The following is an 11,934-nucleotide window of genomic DNA, read 5'->3' on the forward strand; positions in this document are numbered from 1 at the left end:
TACGGTAACAGTCGTACAGTTGTACTTTATTTCATAACAATGAGAAAGTCCTTTAATTGCATCTTCTTCTGAATGGAACTACTTAGCTAGTGAAGAAACAAACGAGATGTAATGTTTACTATGCCAATTGTACTGCAAATTTCATGATACACCCTGGATTAGTTTTGGATACTTAATAATTTATTACTTTGTGTATTTTTTACTTTATCATACAAATTTGAAAATTTAAGTGTATCGAAATAAATTGTTGATATAACGTGATACTTTAATTTTTTTTTTCAGAATTCCCCCTTACATCCCAACGAAGTTCCTGATGATAAGGCTCTTGTAGGGTTCGCCCAAATTTCCATAATGGACTGAAACAGACTGGTTTTTCTTTCTCCTGATGCATACCACTTTTTCTGGAATCTACTGATCATTGTGTACATACTGTAGATAGATTTTATAAAAATTAGATTAGTTCGGTTTTATGCCCAATAACATGTAGGCCAAAAAGCCATTTACTTATTTAAACAATTCTGAAAAACGCTCTTTTATGGGAATTCGGAATTATTTGTGATATTTTGTTTAGACATTGTGGGCTAAATTTGTGGATCTTACATTCAAGTTACTGTTTTTTTGCTTGTAACCTATCATCCGATAGGAATTTGTAAATCTTTTAACCTTCAGTAGTGGCGCGATATTTTATTCGCAGCAATGATCTCATTCAGGTGGATATAATAAATGAAAAAGAGTTTTTATTAAGAATTTAAAATGGTAAAACTAAATTTACTCTTTTTAGAAACACATCGGAATCAAATCAAATAAGTAACTATTATTTGTTTTAAAAATAATATTGGCAGATAATTTATGTTTTTAATTGGGATAATCATCTACATGTGTTTATTTTATATGCAAACTTTGTGAAATGTAGAAGAAATCAAAGTATTTAAACTATCTTATGATAAAAGTTAGTAAGTCATAATAATCATTTCTCGAAAAATTAAAAAGTTTTATCTGTATCAGAAATTATCTTTTTATTTTTTACTTGATTCTTTTCAGCTTTATCTGTTTTATATTAATATTCATTATCCGTATTATCTAGTGTAATATATGTAGTCTCAAACATATTTTTGTTATACTTAATCTTGAAAAAAATTCATTAAATTCAAACAACTATTATGTTACGAAGTATTTACCACCATCGTCCTTTGGCGTAATAGTTATGGCCGAATAGAATGTGATGTTTAAGGGTTCTACTTTTTGAACGAGAAGGTAAATATATTTTGTTAATTACGTGAATGGATCTGGATATCTAACTGAACATAAGAATAAAAAACGACCAACATGTTCAATTAAATCTACAAATAAGGCCTGAAGACGTAAAGATCCAGTAACTGAGATCGGTCGAACTGAATCTTAAGTCATCACTATCTCCTAGTCTCTTGAGAGATATTCGCACCACTACCAAAGGTTAAGAGTCTAGTAACAGAAGAAAAAGCATCGCATCAATAAAATTAGTAAGAGATGGAAATATGTAATAAAACTGGATAAGTTAGTACCGTCGTAATTTTATGCGTTGTAACGATTTTGTTAATAAATTTAAATATTTAAAATATGGTCAATTTTCCTTTTAGGGTGTCATTAACACTGCTACTAATTTATAAAAAAATGTGGCATTGTTTCATCTTCCGCCTATATAAATGTTCAAAGAAATTTGTCTACAATACGGCAGCTTTAAAATATATTTGAACTCATTTGATACCGTAACGGACAATTCATAAAATGTTTATTACTATTTGATTCTGTTTTTTTAATCTTTACTTTGAGAAAATTTACTAAGTGAGAAATAATAAACTCTAAATATATTGTTAACTTTCAAATTGCATTTCTTCATATATGTTGTACCCTATAGAATATATTTTAAAACCTTAATTATTCAATGTTGCCTTATTCTGAACTCAGCATATATAAATCAATAAACATAAACTTTTGGACACAATTAAAGCACTTAAACATAAACATATTGGCTAACATACATATAATTTACCGCTGCAGACCAAATTAACTGGACATGAAGTAACCGATAACAATCTTATAACTTCAGTCATCTAGTGTCACAACCATAGACGTGGAATAAACAAAGATAAAAACCATTTAAACAAAATAAACGTGACGGACAGTTGCTGGTGTAAACATTTTACTATAATGTATGTAGTTTAAAACTCATATTTTTGAAGTGAATACTTCTTATTGCTCGGTATGCCTAACATATATATTATATATATATATATATATATATATATATATATATATATATATATATATATATATGTGTGTGTGTGTGTGTGTGTGTGTGTGTACTTATACTCTGCTCGTCGATATGTGCATACTATTTTTTAGAATATAATGACAATCGAAATAAAGAAATTAAACATGAATACAAGATAATATTGAATAATAAACTCTATATTATATTTAACAAATTTTGAAAATTACTAAAATCATTAAACTAAATTTTTTTAAAGAAAAAAATTAAGATTTTTAAATTTTAAAGACCTTAAATGTGTGGGGTTCTTATTAAAAATATTAACAATTCAATAATTAGCAGACATAAAATTTATTAATCCACATATAGTAATAACGTGCTCTAAAGGGCCCTATTTACATGCGGATCTGTCCGACGAATAAATCCGTTGTTACTTATATACAGGGAAATGTGTCTTCAAATTCGTTGGTGTTACACATTCACGGACAAATCTCTCAGTTCTACTGGTTCCTGCGTTGTGTGTTTATCTGTTTTCCACTGTGCTATGAATAATAAAAGAAACTAGCAAAGTAGGAGGATATATAGTTTTATTTGATGATAGGTATGTATGATAGATGATCTGTACCTAGGCAAATTTCTTGGCATTTTTCAACTAATTCTTTATATGAGTTTTTTTTTTCGCAATTGCCGGTTACAATATTCTTTACTTTTTACATTCCACGACCATGGCTTCATTTTTTGAAACAAAATAAAACTTTCCCAAGATGCTTTATTATCCGCGAATGCCATTTGAATGTAATATAAATTACACATAAAACTACCTTGGTTAGAATAAAAATTGATACAAATTGCACAGGTACTCTTCGTCTAGCGAACAAATCCTCGAAAGTATTGACGCTTATATATGTCCGTCGGACATATCCGCATGTGAATAGGGCCCTTAAGAAGTAATCAATTCTTTCTTCACTCCCCAAGTGCCATGCGCGCCTTTTTTGTAAGATTTTTATTGTCCAATAAAAATTATACTACACTCCTTGTTTTTTACAGTCACTTATTATGGTATTTATATGGGAGTCGAAGTACTCAGATAAAATTTGCTAGTATTTTGTTAGAATAGTTTAAATATTGTATAGTTTGTACATCAAATATAATCCAGTAATTTAAAGTAGGAAGTGAAGTTTAAATGTTTTCTGTAACTGTGAATGACATTTATTACTTAAATTTTTAAAATAAAGTTTATAAACTCGAAAGATTAAAAAATAATAATAAAGAATAAGAAGTGATAAGAAACATTTAATATCGAAATCATAATATGTTTAAAGCTTGTAGCCACGGTTTTTTTCACTTTTTTCTGTTGAATTACCTGTATTTTCTAATTTTACTTTTTGTCTCCAACATCTTTCATAATCGCTTTCCAGCACCTCCTTGATCTATATCTTTTTATTTTTCTCTCTTGTGTTTTTAATTTTATTCGTTTACTAAATTCTGACTTTTTGTTCTAGATATCCGAAGTACTAAAGTTCATAATAGCACAAAGCAGCCTATATTAAATAAAATCAAAAATCATACGGATCATCTTTTCGGCTGTAAACTTTCCACATCGACCAGCTTGGCCCTAAGTGAGACCTCCTTGCCCTCCGTAACTCAGATGTGGCTGGGACCAGCTAAACTCTACCCTTCTCATACTAGGGCATCAGGTTGGGATCGTCTGTTAGAACATAACTTCTCCCAAATGTCTTTCATTTGTCCTATTCTCAGTCGCTCGTCATCACACATCAGCTTTTGTCTCTCGCACTCATGTGGCCACCACTTCCGCCTCTGTCTAACCAGATTTTTTCTTTCGCTCTCCTTCCTACATACATACATACATACCTCCCGACCGTCGTTATTCCAGCCTCAACGCAGCCTTGCCTTCAAGTGGAAGTCAGAGCCGCGATAAGCTATCCAGTGTGCTATTTGTCGTCGTCCGTCTTTACCTTAGTCGACACTCACCTCATTCCACTTGCCCTGTCGCTCTCGCTTGCCTGTCGTCATTTCCGCCTCTTTCACTCTCTCTAGGAACTGCATCTAGCTCTTTCTTCTTTTCTTTTACCGACAGCAGCTTCCTCACATTGTTATTGATTTTGTTCCACCCTCGCTCATCCATCACCATCTTCTCTACCATCTCTCTCACCGGCTTAAACACTCTCTCTACCTCGTTATTTTCTCTTACCCAACTGACACACATCAAAAGGGTGCGTGACACAGGATCCGAAAACCACAATATATACATGAAATGAATACACGGAAATTGAATACTGCCAGTCGCCATTTACTTTATGTAGACCAGCAGCGGCTCGTGAGTCAATAAATGGATAGGTTAATTTTAAAAATTAAAAAAAAAAACTTACTTTGGGTAGTTTCTCACGCCAGAATATTTCTAGAAGTTTTGGGATGGAAAATGATTTAGAACTTTTTCATACAGTCTTTTAAATGTTTTTATTATTTGTTTTTCCACGCTTGACATAGAAACTGAGCACAACAGTTCTTGGCCCATCGTGTTTCATGAAAAAATTATTCCTTTTAATGTTAAATAATGCTCGTTTCATACAACAAAAGTCGCCAAAAGGCGTTTTGCTTACTTGAGTCAGGTGCCACTATCGCCAAAATGCGTTTTGCCCTACTTGAGTCAGGTACCACTGTCGCCTTCTGGCGTTCATAAACTGAAAATAAATAAGTTCTTTTTTTAGGTGCTCTACGTATAGTTACTTCTTGTTTTGCAGGCACCTGGATAAAGATTTAATTTATACATTTTTGACTCTGGTTTTTCATCTTAAGATTTGTAAGTCCTTCATTTTCTATTCATTTGTATATTTAGACATGTTACATAATATATCATGAGTAACTACTTGAATTTATGTTGTAAGAATATTTGTTTTCTGTTCAGGTAAAAAGTTTGTTTAATTTTAACTTGTTCATTTTGAAGGTTCTTAAGTTCAGATTCCTAACATTTCTGACGCCTTTGGGCGTCAGGTTAATTTTTTTATTCCCGTGCCCCAATCCAAAATAAATGTACATTTTATTTTTCCACGATCCTTCAAGATAGCTGGTATAAAATTAATATACAGTTTTCCAATATGTAAGTGCCACCTATACTGAGTAAAGACATTATTAGAACTATAAACTTAATGTACACATGTACAAAATTTGATAATTATTACCCTATTATTTGACTCTTAAAATCCATAATAAATTTGTCTGTTATTGAATCCATACATGGGTTGTCCAAAAAATATACGGTGTAACTAGGAAGATGATTACTTGTTAATATAAACAATTTGCACTTTATAAGTAATTCTTCCATGGGAAATATTGGTTAAGCTTTTCACATAGATTTGAAAAATTATTTGATGGATGACATTGACTCAATAGTAGAGCGATTTTTCAAAGTCTACTCCCATTAGGATATTTCTCGATGACTGTATATAATCAATAAATTTGACAGTAAATTACTACAACTTTTTTAATTAAAATAGTACAAATTTCATAAATATTTAGAACGATAATTGCATGATAAAAAAATACTTTTAAATATTCCTTATATTTTTGGATATGATTATATCACGTCAACTTAGTCAAAGACCGTTTTTTCCCAATATCTTATTAATATCCCATTGAGAGGGTTTAACGTCTTGTATGTCAGCCGGAAATTATATCCTGCAGAAAAACTAGTTATATAATAAGTGTTATAAACTAGTTATATTTTAGTTCATTGGACAATACTTTCTAAGAAAAAACTCTCATAAAACTAAACTAAATTCAGTTGTTCTTATATACAAAACATGATGAACAAAAACTATTTGCTCATAGACGTAGAGAAGTGCTAAAATATAGTTAAAACACAAATTATTAAGTGATTTTGATAAATCCAAGAAATAAAAAAAGCTAACAATTTAGTTGTGTAATTTTTATTGGACAATAAAAACTTCCTTATTAAAAAACGCAATACAACACCATTTACATCCAATGATGACATGAAAAAGCAGTCGTTCATTTATCTTAATTTTTCGAATTTTGCTATTGCGCGATATATATTTGGCTTTTTAATTCATCAATACCCTAGCAAATATTTTGTTGGGATCATTAACTTTACAAATTTCGCACAACTCAGAAGACAGAAAAATATTTCATTAAATCGGTTTTGTTTATGACCATCAAATTAGATAGCACTTTTGTAGCTATTCACTACAGGTAGGAAATAATCAGAGACATTCGCTATCCGTTCTGTGTGTGAGTTTGTATTTACCTGAGTCTGTGACAAAGCACGATTATGCAGAAATAATACGTTATAAAACTCTAATAATATCGATTTATATATGGAGCGTTATATATATATATATATATATATATATATATATATATATATATATATATATATATATATATAATCTTTTCTTATATAAGGTATTATATTTTCTTCTTTCAGTACAATGTCCGATTATCGAATGTTGGCGATCATATTGGCAATACTAACTTTCTTTACGGCAACTCAAAACAGATTAGCGGATGTCTCTTGATACCACTCTCGGAGATTTCGACACCAAGATGATCTTCGGCTTGGGCCTCTTCTTCCGGCGATCTTGCACTGGATTATTAAGTGTATAAGATTACAACCTCTCTAGATGTCTCATTACGTGACCGAAATATTGTAACTTTCGAATTTTAATTGTTTTTGTTATTTCTGTGCTCTTTTTCATTCGGTTTAAAACTATTTCATTTCTTATGTAGCAGCGTATTAATCTGATTTTAAGGTTTAATATAATATCTCTATTAATTAGAATTTTCTTTAGTTTATAGAAGGCTCTGTCTTTTTCAATGCGTATTCTTATTTCTTTGTTCATATCCTAGTTAAAGTTAACATTCGCACCCAAATCGGTGATATTGTGGACTGTTCCTAATTTGATTCCATACGCTCTGATGTTCATTGGATGTAACTCTGTTTTGCTGAAAACTATTAGTTTTGTGTTAAAAATATTAATTTTTTAATTTTTAGCGAATATTCAACACTTGTTTCGATCACCCTGGTTATAAGTCGTTACAATTCTTTTTCATTGGAAGCAATCAGTACCGTGTCGTCTGCGTATCTGAGATTATTGACATTAACCCTGTTGATTTTAATGCCTGCATCTTCATCTAAGGCTTCTTTGAAAATAAATTCGGCGTAGATATTAAAAAGTAGAAGCGATAATTCCAGCTTTTGTGTCACATTGCGCGGCGGTACTTGATGTTTATCAAGAAAAAATTCAATTGTATGTTATAAAGTAACATTTCTTTTTAATTTTGTAACATTTTTAGGTGTTAATTTTGTACAGAAGTTTGTGTTCTGCTATCATCTTATAATATGGAAACAAAAATCTAAAGTTGCCAATTAACATTTATCCAATTTAAGATAAAGAAAATTAACAACGAATGTGTCATATCATAATAAATACTTGCTTTACTCAAATCGTATAATATGGCAGAGGGAAAAGCAAGTGACAAGAAAACGCAGTTAAGAAGTGTAAGTTTTCACAGGCGGTTTTTTATCATGGTACATTATATTCGGCTGTAATTTATGTCTTACTGACGTTTCTTATACAAATGCGCAAACGACATCAAATACTGATTCACTGATCGGTTAGAGTAACAGGAAATTACATCTATACCAGCTCCCGCATCGTCTATGATATTTATGTTGAATATGAAATTTCTGTTGCAGTTGTAGTCGAAACTTAATGAATAAGCACAAATTCCAGACTACGGCCTATAAACCCTGAATGTAATGTAACTTTACAAAGCACAGTGAGTATAAATATCTTTATTAAAGCAATAAGGGCATGTGACAAAACACCAAATTTGCAAAATGTATTGTATGATAATTTGTTATCATTAATGTATCTGATCCCGAAGAAAAACTAATTAGTTGACTTTGAATTGTGATTATATGCTATTCCACACTCTTGCATCGATTATTCCTTGCATAACAATAAGTATATATAATACAAACATTGATAAGCACAGAATACACGATATTTCTTTATCAAATTCATATAAAGATTAATGGTACTAAAAATACAAAAATTTTGTTATATAGCAACGGTATTTTCTAATCGATTGTTTAAGTTATTTATAATGAAAAGTAATATATATTAGATACTGATACAGATATTATCAAACAACTGCATTCCGGACGGCAGCTGATTGCTGAGTTAGTTACACTAACGTAACCATCCGTTTTCGTTAATATCTGCTGCAGTTGTAGACGCTAGGAAGAAATAGTTCCAAAACATGGACTAAGTTTTGAAAACAATATATCAATACAAAACACTTGCCGGGAGAGGCTACAATCTTTTAAAAGTAATTTTTATGCATATATAGATAGAAAAAAGTAATTGTTTCTTTGTTTTTAATATCTGACCAATTTATAATCTTTTTTAAATGATTTTACATGTGTAAGACAAATAATGTACGCGATACAAATGAGAGTCAAGACAGCAGAAACCAAAAGAGTATTAATTTAGAACACATTGAATTTGTTGTGGGAAAAACAAAGAGAAATATACCAAATAACAAAAGATGCGTTTAAGATTCTTAAGAACATTCTATTAAAAGAAGAAGAAGGAAAACTATTGAATTTTTTACATTTCAGGCATACATTTTGTGTGCCGAAAACATATACAAAGTGTTGGAACTTTAAGAAATAAACATGTACAAATACATGTTGCAATGCAGCAAATATTCAATACCACTCCTTAATACAATTGATAGACCGAGAGTTAGATGGATACAATTTTGAGTAGGTATTTGAGCAATATGAAAACTTACATAAAACACATTTATTGATGTATAAATACAAAGTGGAAGACCTAACTAAAGAATAATGGAGTTTCTGTAGAGGTACAAACTCATTGTTCTGCATTTGTAAATTACAATTTCATATTATTTATGTACGTTATATCATTACTCTTAAAAAACTTCTCTGTCACATATATAATATGGAATAAACGATGGACGATCCGTAATTAGAATTAGAGTATGCATAGTTAAGCAAGTTTGGTAACTCTTATACATTTCTGGACACCATCTTTAAAATAAGTTGAACAATCTCATTATGTTAGATATAAATCTGGATAATATATCGATATAAAGCCTGTCATCATGCTTACTAAAGTTTTAATTTATATAATACTTTTTAACTAATTGTACATTTTACACTAACAACGAAATATCATACTTCAATATATATATTTTTTATTGAGTTTTTATTGATATTACAATATATTTGTATTTTCAAGATATAGAATCAGATTATTCTTTGATAAAACTTTAGAATTTTGTTTCATAGTTTACAATAATTTGACCTAGTTGAATCTGACTATTGGAATTGAATTTTTCTATAAACTTAGATAGCTTAGAAAGTGTTGTGAGTTTTACTAGATTTTTATTTGTCAGAAATTATCTTTTTATCTACTACGCAGATATCTATCCCTGACAATAAATATTTACCTAAAACAGATATTTTGTGAATGGTATTTTAAATTCTTAGTTATTTAAGAAATGGAAAGCAGAATCTGTATTTTTGGCAACATGTTTAAAACTTATTAGTTGCCTATAAGTTGTGGTAAAATTTTATACTAAAAAAGTTATTAAAAAATAAGTTTCCATTTACTATTTTTACAGAGAATAAGTCATCATTTTACTTTAAAATAAGTTTAGTTTTGAGATTTGGAGGTTCGGAAATCGTTCTCAAGATACAAATAAAACAAATTTTGATTTTTTTTTACTTTTTTAAAAAATATTCTTCTAATAAATTAATATTATCTGACTTATTCATATTGTCAATTCAGACATATCATACATTTTAAAATGGTGATTTAAAAATTTGATTGGTTTGCGTTACTGGGATCACTTTATTGGACGACATTGGATTACATGAAATCAACTTTAACTTACCAACACTCGTTCGAAAAAATTATAGCATGTGATTTGTCTTTAAAAAGATACCACATGCAATAATGAAGTAAAAGTCCAGTCCAGTTAGTAATCCCATAGCAAATCATGAGGAAAAACCAGAAAAAAACTGATAATACTATCTCGACAACGTACCAAAGTATTTTTCCTTAGACATGTTTCAAAACTTGTCTAAGGAAAAAAAATACTATCTCGACGTGGTAAGTATTTGGCCTTAGACATGTTTCAAAACTTCATGAAATTTGGAAAAAAATTAATCCTAAAAACATTAACTGATTTCATATTTAATTCAATATAAAATAATAAAAACGACTGTTAGTAGAAAAACAATAAATACTCCCAACTATTTTACTAATGCAATAAAAATAAGTCTTGTTTCGATTAAACAGTGACTTTTGTTTTATCTTGTTTTGAAAATATCTGGTTTATTAAAGAAAAGCAAGAAATGCCGAGGCATAATTTTTTTAACATCGATAGGAGAGATGATTGCTATTTATTGTTAGCAATATTTTCCGTGCGTGCAGCGAAAAGGGAATATTAAAGAAGACGTCCAAACAGGCTGCAACGTAATCACCAAACCTTTAAACATCCATTCCGAAATTTATGCGAAAGTGGTTCATTCCGTCCCAAACTTGACAACTTAGGCCGACCGAAAATCATTACGCCTGATCAAGAAGATAAAGTAATAGTTTGCGTTGACGATGATCCTCAAGTAAGTACAGGATGTTTATCTTCAGCGTTAGGAATCAGCAAAACTTCAGTTTTAAATACCCAACTCCGTGAGCATGTTCATCATTACCGTGAGCATTTTACACCTGTGCAAAATCTATTGCTAGCAGATTTACATTTAAGATGCAGATTTCCAAATGATATCCGAAACAGGCAAAACCTTGATCACTGCACTTAGTCGATACAATATTATTTACGGACGAAGCTACATTTACACGGCATGATGTTTTTAATTTAAGGAACAATCATTTCTGTAACACTGAAAATCCTCATGTTAACAACGAAATGCATTTCCAACATGAATTGGTAATCACCATGCGAGTTACCTTATGATTTAAATAGTGAGAACTATTTACATTTTTTACAAAATTATTATATTGATGTGTTGGAAGAATTCCGTTAAACTTACGGCAAAATATGTGGTTCATGCAAGATAGTGTACCTCCACATTATAAGAGTGCAGTGAGAACATTCTTAAATACCAACTTTTCTTCATTTTCCTTGGCCACCACGTAACCCAGATTTTAATCCACTCGATTTTGGTGAATAGAAAGCAATGAAACGGCGTGTCTCTGTAACAAAGTTCCAAAGCATCCCATTAACACTTGCAACCAACTTTGGGAAGAAATAAATACTGAAGCAGGTTCTTGTGAACCAATGATGCTTTTTAATATGAGACGATATTTTATGGAACGTAATGATGAATGCTTTGAAGAAAATGGTGGAGATAACGAACACATACTTTGACAAAAAGATTAATGTTATTTAGTTTAACTATATCTTAACTTGGTTTGTAAATAAAATGTATTTTATTTTCACTTTAATTTAATATAAAACGTAAATTGTTATGCCAAATTTTATATAAACACTTTAATAATTCAAATTTTTTATTTAAAAAAATTCCTTTATAAAAGGTATATTAATATAAAAAAAACCTTATCGGGTAACATCACAAAACGTTTTCGGAA

The 11,934-nt window shown here is 30.1% G+C and overlaps 1 protein-coding gene across 1 annotated transcript in view; it reads left to right on the top strand.

Annotated features, from left to right (window-relative positions):
- The window catches only part of LOC140447689 (serine/threonine-protein kinase OSR1-like), a 186,302-nt gene extending 184,707 nt beyond the window's left edge, over positions 1-1,595 (top strand). The window contains exon 11 of the mRNA XM_072540486.1: positions 283-1,595. Within this exon, the coding sequence (XP_072396587.1) occupies positions 283-360 (78 nt within the window). The 3' untranslated portion in view covers positions 361-1,595. The remainder of the gene's footprint in view (positions 1-282) is intronic.
- The last annotated feature ends 10,339 nt before the right edge of the window (positions 1,596-11,934 follow it).

Source organism: Diabrotica undecimpunctata, chromosome 8 (assembly GCF_040954645.1).
Source record: "Diabrotica undecimpunctata isolate CICGRU chromosome 8, icDiaUnde3, whole genome shotgun sequence".
NCBI classification, from domain to species: domain Eukaryota; kingdom Metazoa; phylum Arthropoda; class Insecta; order Coleoptera; family Chrysomelidae; genus Diabrotica; species Diabrotica undecimpunctata.